This window comes from Hyperolius riggenbachi, chromosome 2 (assembly GCF_040937935.1).
Source record: "Hyperolius riggenbachi isolate aHypRig1 chromosome 2, aHypRig1.pri, whole genome shotgun sequence".
Classification (NCBI taxonomy): Eukaryota; Metazoa; Chordata; class Amphibia; order Anura; family Hyperoliidae; genus Hyperolius; species Hyperolius riggenbachi.
The window spans coordinates 288,331,895-288,356,621 of NC_090647.1; the positions used below are offsets into that span (position 1 = coordinate 288,331,895).

Genomic DNA, 24,727 nt, shown 5'->3' on the forward strand with positions numbered 1-24,727 from the left:
GCAGCGTTTTAAGGGCAGAAATCAAATTGCATGCTAAATTAAAGTGCTTTAAAACATCTTGCATGTGTATACATCAATCAGGGAGTGTAATTAGAGTACTGCTTCACACTGACACACCAAACTCACCGTGTAACGCACCGTAAACAGCTGTTTATGTTGTGACGGCTGTGCTGGACTGGTGCGCACCATGGCGAGAGTGCAGGCGATATCGGTTTTCAAGCCCATATGGTCGCCAGGCTGAGGTAGCTCAATGAGAGAACAACAGTGATTGTCCAGCTGATCGAATTTGGTCTGTCCACAATGAAGCAACAACCTTATTATCTTTGGTGTGCCACCCCCCGAGACACTCCTATAGCCGTCGGTCATTGCTTCATTATGATACGCAAGCCCCTTCACCGCGGCAAGGTAACGATCACAAAGGGGAATTGACACATGTATATGCCTTTTGTTTTGTTGTTGCAGCCGCAGTGCAGCCAGAAAAATTAGGCAGGCATGTACACACACCAGATAAATTATTATAGTGGCCGCTGCTAGCAGCGGCCTTAAAAATTCAGGAATCCGCCTGGAGTCCTGGTGGACCCTGTTGGTGGTGGCGGAGAAGGCAGTCAAGCGGCCTGCAGACAGAGATGCTGTGTGGGGACCTACTTAGTCTTGGGGCAGGCAGTCACATGACGTGCAGGCAGAGATGCTGTGTGTGGGGACTGACTTAGTCTAGGGGCAGGCCTGAGCGTGCTTTGCAGACCCGGCATCCGTGGTCAGATGGACCCTTGACCCAACGCTGTGTGCCAGAGATGTCACCACTTGCCTTTCAACATCACGGTACAGTTTAGGTGTCACCCTTTTTGAGAAAAAATTGCGGCCTGGTATCTTCCACTGCGGAGTGTGGCTTTGCTTTTGTGTGCTGTTTTCCTCAGGTGGTCATCCCATTGCAGTTTGTGCTTTGTAATCACATGCCTTCGTAAGGTAGTTGTCCCTACGCGGGTCTTGGTCTTTCCACGGCTCAATTTTCGGTGGCAGAGAGTACATATGGCATTGCTCTCATATGAGGCAGACACACCAAAAAATTTCCACGCTGCTGAACCCTGGGGTGATGGCACTTTGGTGGTGGCAGCCGACTGAGTGTTAAGTGGGGTGCCAGAATCAGAGCAGGAGGAGGAAGATATGTCACGCTTCTGTGCGGAAGCTGAGAAAAATGAGGTGTTCTGTGTTAAATAGTCAACTACATCCTGACAAAATTGGGGGTTGATGGAACATGCCTTCTTCTGAACACTGTAATTTGGTCGAGGGCCGCACGAAATCACGACAGCGCGACTTTGAACAGACCTGCCAGGTGGCCTGCCTCTGGCTCTGCCTTTTGTTTTGTCCATATTGGGGGGGGGGGGGATGAAATGAAAGGTATGCACTGACTTGACTAATACAATGTAAGGTTACACAGGTGCAGTGAACAGGTTGCAGTGACTGGTATTACAAATGTGCAGCTGCCTGTCACACACACACACACACACACACACGGACTGCAATGACAGGTGCAATGACTGGTGGTATTAACAATGCGTGCACTCACGTAGGTATAGGTAGGTAGGTACTGAACAGTGAACAGGTGCAGTGATTGGGATTACAAATGTGCAGTTGCCTGTCACACACACACACGGACTGCAATGACAGGTGCAATGACTGGTGGTATTAACAATGTGTGCACTCACGTAGGTATAGGTAGGTAGGTGCACTGAACAGTGAACAGGTGCAGTGATTGGGATTACAAATGTGCAGATGCCTGTCACACACGCACACGGACTGCAATGACAGGTGCAATGACTGGTGGTATTAACAGTGTGTGCGCTCACGTCACGTATGTATAGGTAGGTAGGTGAACTGAACAATGAACAGGTGCAGTGATTGGGATTACAAATGTGCAGCTGCCTGTCACACACACAGGTAGTCACTGAATGTGCTGGGCCTGGCAGTGGCACAGTAGGAATTAAGGTGCCAAAGGCCAGCTGCGACTGACTGACAGGGCTGTATATACTGCAAGTGGGCCACACACACAAAAAAAGTAGATCACAAGAACAACATTAGCTCTCAAAAGAGCTGTTGAGGGGTGCTTTTTTAGCAATAAGAATCAGCAAAGAGCAAGCTAACAAGCCTACAAGAGCCTAACTAAGCTTTCCCTATGTGAGTCTGCCACAGCTCTCCCTTCTCTAATTACTGCAGGCACACGAGTGAGTACAATGCCTGACGCTGCCTGCCTTTTATAAGTGGGGTGGGGCTCCAGGAGGGAGTGTAGCCTGATTGGCTACAATGTGCCTGCTGACTGTGATGTAGAGGGTCAAAGTTAACCCTAATAATGCACTATGGGGGCGATCCGAACTTCGCGGTTCTCCGCGATCGTGAACCATGGAAGTTCGCCGGGAACCATTCACCGGCGAACAGTTCGGGCCATCTCTAAAATTCAGTGCCCAGAATATGTGCTGTATATGCCTACTGTCACATGATTTGTTTTTTTTTTGTGATTTTTATAGTAAACATTCTCTACTATAAGGGTATAAGTTAAATATCTCTCTACATAGTTAGAATTGATTCACCAGTCATCTGTTTACCATGTTCTACTGAAGTAGCTCCAAAGCTTACAACTGCACACTGAGCAGCCTGGCCTTTTCTGGTACAACAAGATTTGGCCTAAAAAAACCCAGAGCTTGAAGATGGAAAATGTATTAAGTAACTTCTTTTCAGAACTCCAAAACTATGACTGGATGTTGGATGTCATTGTTAATTGCTCTTTTTTGTGTTTGCCATATAAGAATTGTTTCTGTGCTTCATGTGTGTTCCCATTTTGGGAAAAATGTCTGAGGTTTGCACACTAAATATAATAAGTAAATGAATAAAGGCAAACCAAAAAAGTAAAGAGTCAGACATCAAGACATACAAAGTGACCAATCCAGCTGTTTGAAGCTAGGGTGAAACATACATGAATGCTCCACTAGGGCATTGCACCTTCTTTAACCAACACACTATAATTAAATGTATTTGGGTAGGGCATACTGTATTATGTTATGCAACAAACTGAATCCTAAACTATACAGTAAAAAAAGCAGAAGAGCAGCTACAAACTATGGTGCTTCCAATGAAAAGCTCATTGGGCACCATCACTACAATCAACCCCCCTTTCAGTGAGTCTAGTCAGTACATCCTCCCTCACCAACTCTCGTCTCCCTCATCAACTAATGGCCCCCATAAAACCCAAGAACATAAATAATCCAGCAAGCCTGGAATGTATTTGAAGCGGAGCCTGCAACTGATTCATAATGGGGACAGCTGGAAGGCTAGTGAATTAGCAGTTTTTAATTACATGCAGGTGCAGTACTCTCAATGAGAACTTAAAATAAATTCAGCATGTCCTGGATCAAGTAATAATTTTCCCTTCAGATGTATGCCCAGGGGAACAGGGGATACCCTAACCACTCTCACATCTAGAACTGCTGGTGTAAAAGCCATAAGCTTTCTATGCACCAGCGGTTCTGGATGTGAGCCTGGATTCCAAGGCATAAAGTGATGATTTGCATATTTATGAGTAATGAGTAATGGGAAACTACCGTCGCTCACTTAACCCCATTTTAGAAAGAAGACACCCCAAGGTATTCCGTTAGGTGTATGATAAGTTCATAGAAGATTTTATTTTTTGTCACAAGTTAGTGGAAAATGACACTTTGTGAAAAAAAACAATAAAAATCAATTTCCGCTAACTTGTGACAAAAAATTAAATCTTCTATGAACTTACCATACTACTAACGGAATACCTTGGGGTGTCTTCTTTCTAAAATGGGGTCACTTGTGGGGTTCCTAAGCTGCCCTGGCATTTTAGGGGCCCTAAACCGTGAGGAGTAGTCTAGAAACCAAATGCCTCCAAATGACCTGTGAAATCCTACAGGTACTCATAGGATTCTGGGCCCCTTAGCGCACCTAGGCTGCAATAAAGTGTCACATATGTGGTATCACCGTACTCAGGAGACGTAGTATAATGTGTGTTGGGGTGTATTTTTACACATACCCATGCTGGGTGGGAGAAATATCTCTGTAAATGGACAATTGTGTGTAAAAAAAAATCAAAACATTGTCATTTACAGAGATATGTCTTCCACCCAGCATAGGTATGTGTAAAAATACACCCCAAAACACATTATACTACTTCTCCTGAGTACGGTGATACCACTTGTGTGACACTTTTTTGCAGCCTAGGTGCGCTAAGGGGCCCTACGTCCTATGAGTACCTTTAGGATTTCACAGGTCATTTTGAGGCATTTGGTTTCTTGACTACTCCTCACGGTTTAGGGCCCCTAAAATGCCAGGGCAGTATAGGTATCCCACAAGTTACCCCATTTTAGAAAGAAGACACCCCAAGGTATTCCGTTAGGTGTATGGTAGGTTCATAGAAGATTTTATTTTTTGTCACAAGTTAGTGGAAAATGACACTTTGTGAAAAAAAAACAAGTAAAATCAATTTCCGCCAAATTGTGTCTAGAAACCAAGTGCCTCAAAATAACCTGTGAAATCCTAAAGGTACTCATAGGATGTTGGGCCCCTTAGTGCAGTTAGGCTGCAAAAAAGTTTCACACATGTGGTATCGCTGTACTCAGGAGAAGTAGTATAATGTGTTTTGAGGTGTATTTTTACACATACCCATGCTGGGTGGGAGAAATATCTCTGTAAATGGACAATTGTGTGTAAAAAAATCAAAAAAATCTCATTCACAGAGATATTTCTCCCACCCAGCATGGGTACGTGTAAAAATACACTCCAAAACACATTATACTATTTCTCCTGAGTACGGCGATACCACATGTGTGACACTTTTTTGCAGCCTAGGTGTGCTAAGGGGCCCAATGTCCTATGAGCACCTTTAGGCTTTACAGGGGTGCTTACAATTTAGCATCCTCCAAAATGCCAGGACAGTAAACACACCCCACAAATGACCCAATTTTGGAAAGTAGACACCCCAAAGTATTCAGAGAGGGGCATGATGAGTCCGTGGCAGATTTCATTTTTTTTTTGTCACAAGTTAGCAGAAATGGAAACTTTTTTTTAAAAAAAAAAATTTGTCACGAAGTGTCATTTTTCGCTAACTTGTGACAAAAAATAAAATCTTCTATGAACTCACCATGCCTCTTAGTGAATACTTTGGGATGTCTTCTTTCCAAAATGGGGTCATTTGGGGGGTATTTATACTATCCTGGAATTCTAGCACCTCATGAAACATGACAGGTGCTCAGAAATCAGTGGCACCATAGGTTGTAAACGCTATAACTGTTACCCTAACCAATAACTATACACTTATTGGATTTTTTTTTATCAAAGACATGTAGCACAATAAATTTTGACAAAAATGTATATAGAAATTTTACTTTATTTTAAAAATGTCAGCACAGAAAGTTAAAAAAATCATTTTTTTGTCAAAATTCATGTCTTTTTTGATGAATATAATAAAAACTAAAAATCACAGCAGCAATCAAATAGCACCAAAAGAAAGCTGTATTAGTGACAAGAAAAGGGGGTAAAATTCATTTAGATAGTAGGTTGTATGACCGAGCAATAAACCGTTAAAGCTGCAGTGGTCTGAATGGAAAAAAAGTGTCTGGTCCTGAAGGGGTTTTATGACTGCAGTCCTTAAGTGGTTAAAGTGTACCTGAGATGTATTTATACTTACCTGGGGCTTCATCCAGCCCCATGAGGTGCGTGGGCTCCCTCACCGTCCTCTCTGGCTGCTCTGTTCTTTTACTATGCCTCCCGGTACTCTGGCTAGTCACAGCCAGTTGGGTGCTTCTGCGTGCGCTTCCACCATGCTCCTATGCCCAAGCCAGACAGATTACCGGGTGGAATTAGAAGATAACTGAGTGGCCGGAGAGGACAGTGAGGGTGCCCACACACCTTATGGGGCTGGAGGAAGCCCCAGGTAAGTATAAGTACACTCCTAAGTGACATCTCAGGTTTGCTTTAAAGCTGAATTATTGCAAATACCTGCTGTTTTGAAAAGGCAAAGTATACTCAAGACTCTTTTAGTGCCTGATATAAAAGATACTTCCCATACTGTCTGTCCCTGTTCCTACTGCTATATAGGAAAAACTTCCCGCCCAATACGTGAAAGATTGGTGGAACACCGCCGATCGATTAAAAAAGGTGTGGGTGCTTTGAGATTAATTAATCACGTTAGAGAGGCCCACAATGCAGATGCAGACGTCCTAAAAAATAGGTAGGTTTAGAATTGGTGAAAGCCGCACATCGTGGGGGCAATAGGGAAAATTTACTCTCACAAAGAGAATCATTATTAATCTCCAGGACTGATGCTGTGGGCCCTTCTGGCTTTAATGACAGAAATGAGCTAGGCGTATTTTTGGAAGAATACCAATAAACTGTAAATTTTTCTTTTTCATCTCTCTCTTGGTAATAGGTATGGGAATAGTGGTATCACCCTGTTTTGATGTGGTGGCTTCATCTATACACCCGATCATGTTCTATTATCTACTTCTTTCCACTTCTATACATAAATATGATTCAAATGATGATATGTCTCTTAATGTAACAATAATGTGTTTCTTTGTAATAGCCTGTGCCCCAGTCGATCTGGCCCATCCCCTTACCTTCCACGGTCTTTCCCAGGACTATATTATAGTCCCAATGCTGAGGGCTTATTCTCCTAGCCAGTCAGCAGGGATTTCCGTAAATATGGTGTGCAACCTTGGTAGCCCACCAGCGTGTATGGTTACGCAATGTGTGTGCCGGATGCACAGAGTCCGGGATAGGGCGGAGGTGTAGAGGTGCGCTCCAGTTTGAAGCACCTACGCACTTCCGCCTAGCACTGTGGGAGGAAGAGGTGGCGGACCGGAAGAGTGGAGGACGGCCCGGCGTCTTTCTAATGCCGGGCAGATTGAATGGCGGCAAGCTTCTCCCCGCCATGGAGTCAGTCTAAGAGAAAGCGCCGGTGAGCACGACCATTACCATCACCTCTGTAACTACGACGACTGTTACCATCATCTCTGTAACTAGCTGCTACCCTGGAACGGTGATGTATTGCTGATTTCTACATCTGAATTATCAATGTGTAACATTCCTGGAAGAAATTGAAGCTTCATGAATTGGTGCCCACATATACCTTGTCTTTTTGAGTGGAATGAATTGAAGTTCTGTTAACGTGGAGGCACAGTGTTAGAAGCTTGTCCAGTAAGTTAAGTTGGTCATCCCAGCAGAGGTCCATTGCGTGCGAGGTACTTCTGTTGTCTTGGTGATTATCCATCCTTTCATTCTGTAAGTAACACTCATATGTGATGTACCTTTGCGTCACAGGTTGAATACTGAAGTAATGGAAGCACATTTTCTGAGCCCATAGATCTTTTTATATTGCAACACAGCTCTCTCATCTCACTTATTTATGATAATGAGTCTCCTATACCTACTGAAGTTCTCGCATGGTACCATTATTATCATTTGATCTGTACAAAACTCTGGGCCTCTTAGTAAATGAGTTCCATGCAAAAAGCTGTGGCGGACCATATGCCAGTCACCTGTTTGCATTTTACTGAACTGAACCTTATTCCTAATTAACTGACACAGCTGCTCAAAATAAAAAAAGACCACTAGTTACAGAAAGGCCCAGCAGCAGATATCATATGCCATGAAAGTGAATGGTAATCATATAAGCTATGATACCATTAGAACAGCACGCACTGTACTGTTGAGAAAAAAGTACTTTCCTCCAGAATGCTTAAATAAGCCATAAATTATATATGACTGAAAGTCGGCACAGCTACTTGACCACCATCCTCTGTTCCAATTAGTATCAGATCTCTTGCTTTTTAGCTGTCTCTAACACTCTATAACATACTGTGAACTCTGATCATAATTCAGTGTAAGTTGTTGCTGCTACCAGAAGGATAGTGCCCTTGATGAAAGTATTGTATTCTCCAATGTGTTCTTCAAGAGATAACAGTGTAGTTGTGAGGCATAGACACAATTTTTTACAGATTTAGGCAATAAAGTAAAACCTGCATTATGCGGCACCAACAGGGATTACCTGATCCAATGCTAAAAATAGGACTAGCTAAAGAACAATACTATACTCCACACTGTATACTTACCATAAACTCTGTATTAATGTTGAAGTACAGTAAATAAAAACAAATTAAGACAAAGGACAGACTTAACTTAAGGTAACAGAGGTTTATTACTGTATAAAGAGGTGTAAAAATAGATTTATGCATTCTGCAAGGCCATGATTTTTTTTCCTGGTTGCTTGAGACTCCTGGTTAACTGAGTTCTGGATAACAGGGGTTCTAATGTATGTTACATTAAAGGGAAAAAATGTATACCTGTATAAAACTGCTAAGTTTGTCCCATATTTGAATGTATGAATGCACGTCTGACTATGCTAACTTTTCTGCATGTAATAGTTAACTTTATTTCTTCCACTTAAAGGGACTTAAAGGGGAAAGAGGACAGCATGGAATCTATGGATCGAAAGGAGAAAAAGGAGCACGAGTATGTATTATCATGTGTTTTTATAGGTTTACTTGGCAGCAGCATACTCACAGGCACGTTACAATTAAAGTGGCTCAAAATACTGTATATATACACTTACATGACACAAATGCGGGTAATACAAATAATGTGCAGTCATACAATACAACTGGTAGAAAGTATGATGCTAAAAAGGCATAGTAAAAGGTAATATACAGAAATGCAATGACAGATTTGGAATGATGGCCCTGTCCATATGAGATTACAGTGAAAAGGAATAAAGGGGTGATTACAAGGTGAAGGGAGTTGCTAAACTGTGGTGCCCTGGCTGGGGAGTAAAAAACAAAGCTCCATATACACGTGGATGATGGAATTCGTTCAAAGCGAAAAATAAAAGTTCGATCAACTGATTATAGTTAAAGAGAATAGAACCAAACAAAGAACGAGTCTACAGTAAGCAATGGTTCTCAGTCACTTTGGCCAATCTGCCCAGTAGATTGTTTTGGCTGACAATCGTTTCTTACCAAGAGCGTGTACAGGAATTAGTAGACCATGAATGATGCGTCCACGAACAGTGGTTGTGTAAAAAAAAAAATTGCTGTGATTCTGTCATTTAAAGGGACCATGAGCAGTGGATTAAAATTAAATTGGTACTTACCTGGGACTTCCACCAACCCATCTTAGGCCCCACTGCATCCTCCTGGCTCCTCTCCGGGTTCTGCTGGTGGCTCCTTTACCAGCGACTTTTGGGCGGAGTATGGACCAACACTTCCTGGACTGAGATTCTCCGCATCATCACGGCGGCTGATGTGACAGTCCTGCACATGCACAGTTTAGAGTTAGAAAAACACGCATGTGCAGGACTTTCATGCCGGCTGCCGAGATGATGCGTAGCGGCGGCGTTATGACGCAGAGTGTCCTGGTCCAGGAAGTGTTGGGCCGACACTCCGCCCGAACGTTGCCGGTAAAGTAGCCATCAGCGGGACCCAGAGAGGAGCCAGGAGGAACCCGGGGGACCTCGCAGCCTATGGTGGGCTGGAGGAATTCCCAGGTATGTACCAATTTCATTTTAATCCACTGCTCATTGTCCCTTTTAAAGTTACATACACCCTACATAGTAGTATATTTGTGCATCATTTGTGCATATTTGTAAATCATTCTGATGATGGGAACCATCACCAGAACTTTATAAGTTGGTAGCCCCACTGATGTTTCAATAATGTCACTTCTGGCACACCGTGTTCCTGGCTGCACACGCAAATGACCTGACAATTCATAGGTAGTTTACAGCGCTGCATACACATGCGTCAACGCTAATAATGTGTACCTCTCAACCCGATCTTCCATCATTACATTTAAAACAATTTCCATCTGATGTGTATATGGGGCTTAAAGGGAACCTGAATTGAGTAAAATGATTTAAAATAAACACATGAGGTAACTTCAAATGAACATTGCATAGTTACCTTGCCATCAGTTCCTCTCAGAAGCTCACCATTTTCTTCTGACAACAATCCCTTCCAGTTCTGACAACATTTTGTCAGAACTTAAATATATCAGTTGCTTTCAGTTATATATCAGTTGCTGTCAGTTATAGCTGAGAGGACAACTGATGTGCCAGGTAATGTCCATGTTTTCCTATGGCTGAAGTGGGCAATGTTACAGTTTAACAGTGTGCTGACCAGAAAGCTGTTATGGGGAAATGGCCATTTTATTTTTTAAAATGGAGGATGGAGGATTCCATTGATCACAACGGACAAACGGGACACAGGAGAGGACAAAGAGATTGATGAGTAGACCACGCAGGAGGTACGTATGACCTGTGTATGATTATTTTGACTTTTCATTTTTAGTTCAGGTTTTCTTTAAGAACAAGATGTATCAGTAGCTGAAGAACATATCCTAAAATTGTAATATTTTCCATGAAGCCCTAACAATGTCCATGAAAGCATAACGCTTCCAGGGTGTATAATATACAACTTGTGATAGAGCTGTACATTTTTGTTTTAAAAGGTTTACAAATAAAAAGTACTGTAGGAGGTTAGAAAAGATAAAATGTTTAGAACCCAATGCTCGACCTTCAGGAAAGCAAGTGGATTAGATGTGTTTTAAATGTTACTTGTGGCTTTTTTTCCCAGTACAGTGATAGAGTGCCTCGGCTTCAAATAATAAGGGAATACAAAATAGATGTTTCCTATGGTTTAAAATATCATCATTTGTGTTATTCCTGTAAAATATAATCCAATTCATACGTCCTCCTCACCATTCGAATGAGAAAATTCCAAATTTCATGGAGTTCAGAGTTTCTGACTGGAATTCTGGGTGTTTCGCATTGAAGAAAATGACATTGAATTACTGAGATAATTGCAAAGCCTTCAAACAAGCAAACAAGCTATCATCACTAAAGTATCTATGTATGTCAGGGTCAATAGTGGGAACATAAAAAAGACCTTTTTGCGTAAATCTATTTTAAAGTTTTAGCAGGAAATTGTGGTTGTTTTACCTGCAGCAAAGTCAGATTGCAGATGCTTTTAACTCATTAGAGTCCTCGTGCTTCAATTTATCATATGTTTTTTCCAAAGTAATTTGGTGAAACTTTTAAACTGTTAAGCGATAGTATAAATGTGATAGGCTAGTGAGTGAATAGAGCTTGGCACCAGGTGCAGGCAGGATCAGGTTGACACTGATGGTGCTTAACAAGACATGTGTTGCTTGAGTTTGTGCATCAATTGTTTAAGTTTTGTTGGTGCCTCTGATGATGCGATAACACGCAAAACGGCTGTCAGGCCAGCTACCTAACCCCCACTTGAACCTGCTGAATGTAATGCCTGACTGAGGAAATAAAAGGTTTTAAAGGGCGCAGTGCCTCCTTTCCTTCTTCCTTAACCATAATATAGATCTGAATACAAGAATGTTTCATCTCTTGTCCCCCACAAAGGCTGCTATTCCCCAATGAATAAAAAAACAGCAATTTAGTTATAGCAAGTGGAGCGCCTCCAGAGACGCTCCACTTGCTATAACTGAATTGCTGTTTTTTGTCCCCTGCTTATTGCCTGATGAAGTGGGCTGTGCCCGAGAAACGCGTTGCATTCTTGGGGTACTTTTAATAAATGTGTATGTTTACATAGTGACAGTCCTTTGTGTCTGCTTTACGGAGGTAAGTCCACCACTTCCTCCCAGCAATTTTTTAAACATTTTATGCACTTTTATTTTTCTGGCGCCTCTGTTCTCCTACCAGTTTGAGTCCACCCCAGGTGGAGGGGTGACCTACCCCCTTTTCTTCCGATCTACAGAGAGCGACTTCTTAATCCTGAGTGAGGACAGGTCTAATCTCCTCACCTGCTTATTGAGTGGTTACCTAGGCAGTAACCCACGTTTGTGAGTATAACCATCTCACTCTTCTACTTATTCAACCAGTCCTGACATACTACACTATATTGGGCTCTCGATCTCTCTCAACTCAAGTAAAGCAATGTCCAACTTATTCTTATTCAGGTTATCAAGTACTTGGATTACGAAATATGCATATTCCCTAATAGGATAACCCAGTCCTGAGCTTCTAAACTCAGCCAACATATGCAATTCTATATAAGTCCACTAAACAGTCTATTCTCTTCCAATTTCCAATGTGGTTTCCTCTCATGTCTGAACTCTATAATATATAGTCGGACACCACTGCCAACAATAATGTTTGATGTGAGTAACCTAGAGCCCTTTTTCACTAATGTTGTCTTTCTTTTTTCCTCATTTTAGGGGGCTGACTGCATCCGAACTTCCCCAGACGCACCACTTAAGGTGAATGTACTCTTAGTACCATACCGCACTTTTCTGACAGTGGGAACTTCTTTGAAGGATTATTTTGTGGTTTATGTGTCTGAATCATTGTCTTAAAGGGTCCTTTTTCATTTACAGTGACTGTTATGAGGTCAAAACTGTTCACTTAAAACATTTTTCTCATTCTTTTTTAGTGTGCAGAAGGTGGAAAAGGAGAGAAAGGGGAGCAGGGGGAGATAGTAAGTATGAAGACACTCACTGTTTGTAAAAATTATTATTACTCCAACATGATCATTTTTGGTTATAGCGTCTGCCTTTTCAAAACTTAAACTTTCTGTAAACAATGCGCAGCATGAAAAATGTGACACGAAAGCCATCATTTATCACATCTATTGCACTGTCAACACTGAGCTTAGAAAAGCTGAAATCTAATTGACTTTCTTGGGTTAGTGCATGCATACCATTGCTGTCTGCCTTATTAAATAAAGGCTCCGTCGTTAAGTGGCAAGTGAATCCATGCTAAAATGGATAAGTAAAAGAAGACTAAGCTTAAATGGAAAGCTTACATTGACAACGTTAATATTGAACCGTATGCAGCATTTGGTAAACAGATGGAGCAGGGAACACACTGAGCCTGTAGATCACAGAAGCTCTGTGGTTTAATCTAGGGTGGAAAGCTATTTGTAGGATAGTATCCAAATCACGACACATACAATGGTTGCTATGTCCCTCACCACAGAAAGCATGAAATTTAACCTCCTACTTAATACTGCTTTGCGTGCCATATTTAAAATGATCTTAACAAGCAGTTAGGAAGTCTTGGAAATCTTTTTCAGGAGCTGTAAATAACATCCACACTAATTACTTTTATTGATATTCTGTTCCAAGCAAAACACTCGCATTTAATGGTTTAGTTATGAGACAAAAGAACCCGCCAGCATTCACCTCGAAGACACTCTATGTGGTCACTATGAAAAAAAAATGGTAGCGGTTTGCTATACCCTTGCCTTTTGAAAATTACCCAGCTTGAATACACATTCACCACCAGTATTCATAAACAAATTCCCCCCTCTGCAGAGGGATAGAAACATCTGGATTCAGTCTTCTCCTGTTAAATAATGGTTCTCTGCAGACAAACAACAGAAAGCAAGCGAGGCTTCATTCCATTATCTTGTCACTAGAGGGTGCTAAGGACTGTCACACTAGTCCAAATAAGACTACCTGTACTGTATATACAGTAGTTTATCAAAAGTGTGTTCATGTTTAGATGCATCTGTATTGTTTGTTAACTATAAAACTCTATAACCTGATAACCTTTCACTGAATCCAATTTTCTGAGAAACGAGTATATTATATCCCCAAACAGTTAAACTTTTCTTAAACTTTTTAACTTTTTTTTCATAAAAAGTTATTGACCAGCATGATGTCATTGTTATTCTCCATCGGTTATGTATTGAATTATTGTTATAATTTGCAATTTGAATGTGTAATAACTACTTATTTTAATTTACTCCACTTTGTTAAGAAAATTTAAAGTTTTATCTTAAATGATGCATTTGGCTGCAGTTAAAGATGTGTAGCTGCCACGTCTCTGCTGCATGTTGTCTGTGTGATAAACACCTTTTATTGACATTATGTCCAAGGTAAATACACTGCAATGGCCAGGATTAAAGTATTTCAGGCAGTGGAGTGCTCTAGTACCTTCTAATCCGCTTTAATTTCCAGGCAGGTTTGTTTAAACCCAGATTTTACCTTCATTTTAGTATGTTTAGATGCTGTTGGATTTCTGCTTCTGTTGTACTACAGCACAAAAAAAGAGGGTCTGCGGCACACTCTCCTTTACTGGGGTCTAGAAGTACCCTCTTAATCGAAGCGGCTACTTTCAACACGACATAGCCTGCAACATTAATGGCAACTATGGTGGCACCGAGGAGTTTAGATTCGACGTGACTTGGCAAGTGGCAGCACTATGGCTATGATCAATCAGAAAGTGCACCAGTAGTAAGGATTGTGTTTGTTGTAGTGGAAGGAAGGAAGGTTATTATTATTAGCTGTAATGGCAGTGAGATTAGTATTAGGTGTAGTGGCAGTAGGATTAGTGTTAGGTGTAGCTGCAATGAGGTTAGTGTTAGGTGCAGCGGTAGTAGGAGAGTTAGTGTTAGGTGTAGAAGCAGTAAGGTTAGTGTTAAGTGTAGAAGCAGTGAAGTTAGAGTTAGGTGCATCTGTAGTAGAAGGGTTAGTGTTAGGTGTAGCAGCAGTAAGGTTAATGTTAGGTGTTTTTGCAGGGAGGTTAGTGTTAGGTGCAGTGGTACTATGAGGGTTAGTGTTAGGTGTAGAAGCAGTAAGGTTAGTGTTAGGTGTATTTGTACTGAGGTTAGTGTTAGGTGCAGCGGTAGTAGAAGGATTAGTGTTAGGTGTAGCTACTGTAAGGTTAGTGTTAGGTGTATTTGCAGTGAGGCTAGTGTTAGGTGCAGGGGTAGTATGAAGGTTAGTGTTAGGTGTAGAAGCAGTAAGGTTAGTGTTAGGTGTATTTGCAGTGAGGTTATTATTAGGTGCGGCAGTAGTAGAAGGGTTATTGTTAGGTGTAGAAGCAGTAAGGTTAGTGTTAGGCGTAGTTGCAGTGAGGTTAGTGTTAGGTGCAGTGGTAGTAGAAGGGTTAGTGTTAGGTGTAGAAGCAGTAAGGTTAGTGTTAGAGCCACATTAATCCATGCCATGCACTGATGAGTATCAATCAATCTGAAACAGTCTGTATGCATGTTGGATTATTATGGCTCTGTACAATTAACAAGCTGACACATCATTGCATTCCAGTGGATCTGGAGGTGTGTTTAGCTTCTAAGGACAACAATGGTTGATTTGCATATTTCAGCAGTGATGCACTGGGAGACATCTCGGAGCTCACTCCAACCGGAATTATCACAAATACTTTCTGTTTTAAGAAAGCAAACTTTTGTTTTCCATAGCATTTTAGTAATGGGCCTTTTAGGACCATTGTAGCCCCGTACACACTCCAATGAGTTCGGGTTCACCATGAGCTTGCTGGTTAGTCTGTACTAATACAGTAGTGAAGCTTTAGTTCTCTAACCCAACATTCAGCACTACACAGTGCATGTTCCTTTAGGGCCTGAGCCCACTAATGCAGTTGTGTCTGCTTCTGTCCACTTTTCAGCATCTCTAACATTAATGTGTAACTGAAAAGTGGACACAACTGTGTCAGTGAGCTCAGGCCCTTAGTGAGGCTACATTTCTCCAAATTGAAAGGAACCTAAAGGGAGGCTGCAATATATATTCCCTTTTAAACAATATCAGTTTCCTGGCAGGCCTGCTCATCTTTCTGGTCAGTAATGTATGAATTACACACCTGAAACAAGCATGCAGCCAATCCAGTCAGATTTCAGTCACAAACACCTAATCTGCATGCTTGTTCAGGGTTTATGTCTAAAGGTGTTAGAGGCAGAGGATCAGCAGGACAGCCAGGCAATCTGTATTGTTTAAAAGGAAATAAATATGTCAGCCTCCATATCCTTCTCACCTCAGGTTTCCTTTAAGTAACAGGGAGACAGAGAGATTGAGAGAATGAAGAGGTAGAAAAGGGATATTAATGATTCATTCACTGTGTAGCTGTGTGAACAAAAGACAGCAGAAGGTAGGCTGTCAGGTTAGAATGTTTAGAAATCTTAAAAAGTAATGTATCCCGTTGCTGACCAGACATCTCTGATTCCATAAAGACCTGAGACTTTTGTCTGAAAGAAAACGAGCTGTGATCACTCTACTTGGCTCACAGTGACCACAAGGTCAGGAGCCAATGAAATCGGCTCCTGGCGGTGTACAGAGTTCAGCTGTCTGTTAGACAGCTGAGCAAGTGGGCTGCAGTGGTGCCAGAGCAACAGGAAGGGTAAGAACGATGCACAGTATGGCCTGGTGCACACCAGAGGAGTTTTTCTGAGCGTTTTGAGTTTCTAAATCTGCTGCTAATGTTATCCTATGAGTCTGTGCACACTGGAGCAATGAGGTTTTGTAAAAAACCCCATAGCATTACATTGGGAAGAGCTTTTAGAGGTTTCAAAAGCTCTTCCCAATGTAATGCTATGGGGTTTTTTTTACAAAACCTCATTGCTCCAGTGTGCACAGACACATAGGATAACATTAGCAGCAGATTTAAAAACTCAAAACGCTCAGAAAAACTCCTCTGGTGTGCACCAGGCCTAAGTGTACAGCAAGGAAGTTGGGTGTAGTTGAAAACTACAACCTGGCAGGAAAAACAGACCATAAACAAGGGTTAGATTTAAACTACCTGCATCCAGAAGTGGTTAATAAACATCATAATACAATTCAGTGGCACTCCACTCCCTCCCTCTTTAGTGTGGCTTCAGTAGATTTGTACTAGTGTCCTGATGTCCGCAGATCCTTCGCTCACCTTTAGTGGAGGCTGTGCTGCTGTCTCTCTTAAGGTGGCCAGGCATTAAACAATTTTTTACATTTCTTTCAATTCTAAAATTACTAAATTTTAATGATTGATTGTGACATTTGAAAAATCTGACCAAACACACTTGTTCAATTTTTGCCTAATAAAGAAAAAAAATGATTGAAAACGCTGAAAAAAATAGCTTAGATCTACAACTCAAGAAATTGACAATCTATTCTACACCATTCAAATTTTCAGAAACATTGATCAGAAAAATCAGCGACTTCCGATCGACTTATATCAGTGAAAATTGGATATTCTATCAGTTTTCTTATTTAAATAAATGAAACAAAACTAGATTTTTCTGTTCCATTGATCAATTTTATGAAATTGCTTTAAAATCGAATCTTTTATTATATTATGTGTGGCCAACTTTAGGCCTTGTTCCGCGTATGTATTATCGCGCTGCTGGTTAGCTGGGCGCAGGGTGAGCCGAATGACTGCTCACCATGCTGCCGCTCAAATTCCATTAGATACTATTCCCCCACTGAGTGGTAGAAACTCTGAGAGAGATGTAATATGCGGTCTGGGGATTGAAGGGTCCCCAAATTACTCTTGTGCCGATTGTGCAGCACTAGTGCTTAGTGCCCTGCTTCGGCGCTAAGAACCGGGCACCGATATAACCTGCTCCTTGTTTCATACCTAAAATCTCAAATCACACAAGAAAATAAAAAACCCTGTACAATTTTTGTTGCTATTTGAAAGTCTCACTCAATTTTACAGAGTGGGACAGAAAGGCAGTCACACCAAATAATGCAGCATGCATTGTGTTTGTGCATCAGGAAAAAAATGGTGTGCACTAGTGGAAACAGAGTACCACAATTTGCATGATGAGGACAGTGTCCTTACAACTAGTGAAATGAAGATGCCTGTAAACACGGATCAAAGCATGTTCCCCGGAACAAAAAGCCCTTAATGCACACTTAGTGGGGCTTAAAGGGAATCTGAAGTGAAAATAAACTTATGACATAATGATTTGTATGATAATCTGTAGTACTGCTAAGAAATAGAACATTAGTAGCACGGATATGAGCCTCACATTGTTTCCAGTACAGGAAGAGTTAAGAAACTACAGTTGTTATCTAAGCAAAAGAGCTTATGTGAGCTCTGCAATTTTATAAAGCTGTGGACTGCACTGTCTTTTGAAGCACTTATCTCAACTGTCTTTCATTGTTTCTTTTTTATTCATGGTTTTTCTGCAGAGAAAAGTTTAAAGGGTCAGTGGCCTGCTCTGTGAAATCATTTAAAATGCTGAGTGTATTGTGGAAACTGCAATTATTAGATGCAATGTTATTTAAAAAAAAAAGCTGTATACAGAAATACAAATTAGACACTATTTTCTTTGCTACTAATGTTCTATTAATTATCCGTACTACACAACCAATTCATTATATGAGGTTTTGTTTCACTTCAGTGTCACTTTAACTAGGCTGTCAAGTACCATGTAAGCTTATTGAAAAGTATGTGCACATTTCTAAATGCTTTTATCTCACCAGGTGCTCTTGCCCACCTTCTGTAAACATTAAAATGGACGTATGTGTAGAGTTTAGTTTATAAACCTGTTTTCTTTTTCAATCTGGACCAAAAATAAAGCAAATGATGTTCTTGCCAACAGGGTCTAAGAGGATATGAGGGACCTTCTGGCCCAGAAGGAGAAAAAGTAAGTGATTGCTTGGGGTGTTCTCTGTCTATATACAGGGAGTGCAGAATTATTAGGCAAATGAGTATTTTGACCACATCATCCTTTTTATGCATGTTGTCTTACTCCAAGCTGTATAGGCTCGAAAGCCTACTGCCAATTAAGCATATTAAGTGATGTGCATCTCTGTAATGAGAAGGGGTGTGGTCTAATGACATCAACACCCTATATCAGGTGTGCATAATTATTAGGCAACTTCCTTTCCTTTGGCAAAATGGGTCAAAAGAAAGACTTGACAGGCTCAGAAAAGTCAAAAATAGTGAGATATCTTGCAGAGGGATGCAGCACTCATAAAATTGCAAATCTTCTGAAGCGTGATCATCGAACAATCAAGCGTTTCATTCAAAATAGTCAACAGGGTCGCAAGAAGCATGTGGAAAAACCAAGGCGCAAAATAACTGCCCATGAACTGAGAAAAGTCAAGCGTGCAGCTGCCAAGATGCCACTTGCCACCAGTTTGGCCATATTTCAGAGCTGCAACATCACTGGAGTGCCCAAAAGCACAAGGTGTGCAATACTCAGAGACATGACCAAGGTAGGAAAGGCTGAAAGACGACCACCACTGAACAAGACACACAAGCTGAAATGTCAAGACTGGGCCAAGAAATATCTCAAGACTGATTTTTCTAAGGTTTTATGGACTGATGAAATGAGAGTGAGTCTTGATGGGCCAGATGGATGGGCCGTGGCTGGATTGGTAAAGGGCAGAGAGCTCCAGTCCGACTCAGACGCCAGCAAGGTGGAGGTGGGGTACTGGTTTGGGCTGGTATCATCAAATATGAGCTTGTGGGGCCTTTTCGAGTTGAGGATGGAGTCAATCTCAACTCCCTGTCCTACTGCCAGTTTCTGAAAGACACCTTCTTCAAGCAGTGGTACAGGAAGAAGTCTGCATCCTTCAAGAAAAACATGATTTTCATGCAGGACAATGCTTCATCACACGCGTCCAAGTACTCCGCAGCGTGGCTGGCAAGAAAGGGTATAAAAGAAGAAAAACTAATGACATGGCCTCCTTGTTCACCTGATCTGAACCCCATTGAGAACCTGTGGTCCATCATAAAATGTAAAATTTACAAGGAGGGAAAACAGTACACCTCTCTGAACAGTGTCTGGTTGGCTGTGGTTACTGCTGCACGCAATGTTGATGGTGAACAGATCAAAACACTGACAGAATCCATGGATGGCAGGCTTTTGAGTGTCCTTGCAAAGAAAGGTGGCTATATTGGTCACTGATTTGTTTTTGTTTTGTTTTTGAATGTCAGAAATGTATATTTGTGAATATTGAGATGTTATATTGGTTTCACTGGTAAAAATAAATAATTGAAATGGGTATATATTTGTTTTTTGTTAAGTTGCCTAATAATTATGCACAGTAATAGTCACCTGCACACACAGATATCCCCCTAAAATAGCTAAAACTAAAAACAAACTAAAAACCACTTTCAAAAATATTCAGCTTTGATATTAATAAGTTTTTTGGGTTCATTGAGAACATGGTTGTTGTTCAATAATAAAATTATTCCTCAAAAATACAACTTGCCTAATAATTCTGCACTCCCTGTAGTCTGCCCAGTTCATCTCTGATTGTAAATAATGTTATTATTTTATCTAGGGACAAAAGGGTGACAAGGGAGATACGGGATTTAAAGGAATTCCTGGTCTTCCTGGTCGTGATGTAAGTATCTCATATATAGCTACAATTTTATTTATAAAATGGTGAACTTATTTACTAACTTTTTAAAAGCCTGTGTTTTCTTTAGACAGCCCACCTTAAATCCTTAGCACCAACCACATCACTAGTTTCAGATGTGTTTCTCATCACAACAGGAACTAGTGAGTCCACATAGATTCAGTTGATGCTGGTATTCTTCAGGTGGCCATACATGCATCAAATGAAATGATGAATTTTGGCAGATTCAGTCATTTTGATCCAATTTGCCTGCAGTCTTTTGCTTAGCTGAAATGTGCTTGACTAATGCTCATCAATTTTGAAAATTGTGTCCAACTTAAAAATAATTATTTAAACAACTGCTGCTAATTAGCCCTTTCATACATTTTTCATAGACTGTTACTTTTACAAGCACCTTTAACCCCTTAGTGCTTGGATAGGGTAGGGACTGAGTCCCCGTGTTTTCCTATTATTGAAGTATCACTAGTAGCCTTAGCATTTTTGTTTATGGAGATTTAATAACATTTTCTTTCAGTTTTCTTGAATGTCTCTATAACTGTTATCTACCTCAGCCTCTGCCTTCCAGTATGTGTGCAAAAACAAATGATTGTTACATATGGTACATACATAATGAGACCTTACCACAATTTAAATGACCATGTTTTCTTTACAAAATAGGGTAGACCGGGTGAAATTTGTGTTGTGGGGCCGAAGGGTCAAAAGGTATGGTGACATCTAATTAAAGTTATGTTTTGCTTGTTTTAGATCAGCAGTTGAAGTGGGTTAAACACTTTTGCTGCAAGTGCTGATATGTATAGCTGGAATACACTGATTACTTATTAAAATAATCATCACAATGTGAGAAATTAACCACTTAAGCCCAACTGGACGAGAATGTTCGTCCAGTTGGGCTGCGCGCACTCCCGTAGGCCGCGCGCGCTCCCGCGGGGAATCCCGTGCGTGCTCCTGCCGCTGGCTGTTACCCCAGCAATCAATGAAAGGGATTATAGATCCCATTCATTGATCAAAGCCCCCCACAGAAAAGCCGACAGCGTCTCATCAGATGCTGCGGTTTTTCTGAGTTTGAAAAAGTTCCCCATCTTCATTCTTCTTCCTGGAAGTGTACGATCACGCTTCCAGGACTTTTTCACTGTGGCCATCTTGTGGCCAAATAGTAAAACTACACACACACATCCATTTTTTTATAAATAAATACACTTTTTTACATTTAAAATTAGCTGTTTACCTCACACACCAAAAATTACCCACATACAATTTTTAATACAAAAAAAATAAAAAAAAATTACAATAAAAAAAACCATAAATAGTTACCTAAGGGTCTGAACTTTTTAAATATGCATGTCAAAGGAGTATATTAAATATATTTTTTTTAATTATGGGCTTGTAAATAGTGATGGACGCAAATTGAAAAAATGCACCTTTATTTCCAAATAAAATATTGGCACCATAAATTGTGATAGGGACATAATTTAAATGGTGTAATAAGCGGGACAAATGGGCAAATAAAATACATGGGTTTTAATTACAGTAGCATGTATTAATTTCAAACTATAATGGCCAAAAACTGAGAAATAATTATTTTTTTCCATTTCTTTCTTAATATTCCTGTTAAAATGTATTTCGAATAAAATAATTCTTAGCAAAATGTATCACCCAAAGAAAGCTTAATTGGTGGTGGAAAAAACAAGATATAGACCAATTCATTGTGATGAGTAGTGATAAAGTTATTGGAAAATGAATGGGAGGTAAAAGTTGCTCAGATGCAAAAAATAAACAACCCTTCGGGCTTAAGTGGTTAAACTCACGTGTGCTGAAAACCCTATATCCACAATGTTGGCAGCATAATGCAGGCTGTAAGGCCTATTTCCCATTTGCGCAATTTTAGCCGCTTTTTATGTGACATGATCTGCAGGGACATCAGAAGTGCATAGACTGTACTATCTCATGTCCCCCATCCATGCAAATTCCTGCAAAAGCATTGCAATTTTCATTACTTATAAAGAAATGGAAATCACAACCGCATCAGGAAAAATAGCATGGATACGCAAGTGCCTTGCATTGCTATGGCACTTGCGTTTACCACAGTGCAAAATTGTGGGAGGAGCCTTACCGTTCAGTCACTGCATGCATCTTCTACAAAAGTGGCTCATCAGGGTACAGTATTTTTTCCAGAGTTGAATCCCAAGCTCAGCCTATGGTTTGAGTTATCCTGGAGAGATATTGGGTATGTATGGCTTTGGTAGACAAAATATTTTTCAAGATGACTGTTCTTTCAGCAGATTTCTCATACTAAGGGCCTGTTTACATTATATCTGCTGCCCTGAATAATTGAAAGATGTATATGGGCTGACACACAAAACACACAGGTGTCCGGAACAAATAATTTAGTTCCTGACTGATGTGAAAATGTAATACACTGGTGGAATAAGTTATACTACGAATGTGAACCCTATTTTAACAAAGGTGCCCCATATATTACTACTGAAAGCAGAAAAACAATTACATACACTTATAGATTTGCAGCAGATTCGACCATCAGATAGATTTCTGGCAGATGCCTGTCAAGTCGCATCTGACAGGAATCTATCTGATGTGTGCCACACACTAGGAACAGATTTCCAATAGATTTCAGAACAAAATGTATTGAAAATTTATTGGAAATCGATTTAAATGCATTATTGGATCATTAGATCCAATGCAACTCTATGGGCCATCGACTGCTGCCAGCAGCAGATCGACCTAGATGTTCCACCCTGTCAGACAGATGAAATCGATCGAAATCGGCTGCAAATCGATCAAATGGGGAATTTAAAAGAATCGATTTCTGATCAATCGATCGATGGCTGAAATCGAGCAGTGTATGGGCCCCTTAAAGAGGAACTCCAGTGAAAATAATGTAGTAAAAAAAGTGCTTCATTTTTTACCATAATTATGTATAAATGATTTAGTCAGTGTTTGCTCATTGTAAAATCTTTCCTCTCCCCGATTTACATTCTGACATTTATTACATGGTGACATTTTTACTGTGGGCAGGTTATGTAGCTGCTCCTAGCTGTTTTGGCCATTAGAGACAGCTGTAAACAGCTATTTCCTGTCTGTGAACATTGTTACATTGTGGCAGTTTGCCCAGAGTACCGCGGTCCCAGAGCTTCTTGTGGGAGGGGTTTCAGCACAAAATCAGTCATACAGCGCCCCCTGATGGTCTGTTTGTGAAAAGCATTATATTTCTCATGTAAAAGGGGGTGTCAGCTACTAATTGGGATAAAGTTCAATTCTAGGTTGGAGTTTCTCTTTAAGTCCTAGACCTAATGTTATTGGTCACTCCTGGTAGGCGAAGAAGAGCTGAACGAGTACAGTTGACCCTGCTTGTCTTTATTGGATATACAACCTTCTTCCCTAAGAGTCATTGGCTACTATGCATGTAATAAAGTCATCAACATAAGATCATGTTTCTGCCTGACCAAAAAAAAAAATTCCTCGGTGTATATCTTTTTGTGTTGTTAATTTTTATTTTGAGCCCTCTTAAGTCCCTATGTCTTTTCCTATTCTGTCTTTTCATCTACATGGCCAAAACCATGGAAATTTGCTTCCCAAAGATTAGAACAGTGCCATACTGCACAAACAGGACTACATAAGTCACAAAAGACAACACAACATAGTATACATACCGTATATACTCGCAAGCAAGCCGAATTTTTGACCCACAAAAAGTGGGTCAAAAGTTGGGGAGTCGGCTTGCTTGCGAGTGATGTGCCTGAGGGTCGTCCCCCGCCCTCTCCCACCCGCTCCCCCCGCGGCCGCTGCTATTACCTTAGCTCCGCGGCTTCCTATTCCCTTGTCCTGCTCTTCATTCACAGCAGCTCGCCCCACGGTGGCTGCTGCGTGATGACGGAGGAAGTGCAGAGAGAGGTTCCCATAGTAACCAGGAAGCCGCTCTCTGCCACTTCCTCCGTCATCACACAGCAGCCACCGTGGGGCGAGCTGCTGTGAATGAAGAGCAGGACAAGGGAATAGGAAGCCGCGGAGCTAAGGTAATAGCAGCGGCCGCGGGGGGAGCGGGTGGGAGAGGGCGGGGGGGATGCTAAACTCTCTAACCTGGGCACTTTACAAGCTATCCTGGGCACGATACAAGCTATCCTGGGCACTATACTAGCTATCCTGGGCACTATACCTGCTATCCTGGGCACTATACTAGCTATCCTGGTCACTATACCAGCTATCATGGGCACTATACTAGCTATCCTGGGCACTATACCTGCTATCCTGGGCACTATACCAGCTATCCTGGGCACTATACTAGCTATCCTGGGCACTATACCTGCTATCCTGGGCACTATACTAGCTATCCTGGTCACTATACCAGCTATCCTGGGCACTATACTAGCTATCCTGGGCACTATACCTGCTATCCTGGGCACTATACTAGCTATCCTGGGCACTATACTAGCTATCCTGGGCACTATACCTGCTATCCTGGGCACTATACCTGCTATCCTGGGCACTATACTAGCTATCCTGGTCACTATACTAGCTATCCTGGGCACTATACTAGCTATCCTGGGCACTATAACTGCTATCCTGGTCACTATACTAGCTATCC

General features: G+C 41.1%; 1 protein-coding gene across 1 annotated transcript in view; it reads left to right on the forward strand.

Annotated features, from left to right (window-relative positions):
- The window catches only part of COL16A1 (collagen type XVI alpha 1 chain), a 296,365-nt gene that overhangs the window by 139,695 nt on the left and 131,943 nt on the right, over positions 1-24,727 (forward strand). Inside the window, exons 12-17 of the mRNA XM_068266105.1 lie at positions 8,461-8,523; positions 12,256-12,297; positions 12,471-12,515; positions 18,357-18,401; positions 20,050-20,112; positions 20,785-20,829. Coding sequence (XP_068122206.1) covers positions 8,461-8,523; positions 12,256-12,297; positions 12,471-12,515; positions 18,357-18,401; positions 20,050-20,112; positions 20,785-20,829 — 303 coding nt within the window. The remainder of the gene's footprint in view (positions 1-8,460; positions 8,524-12,255; positions 12,298-12,470; positions 12,516-18,356; positions 18,402-20,049; positions 20,113-20,784; positions 20,830-24,727) is intronic.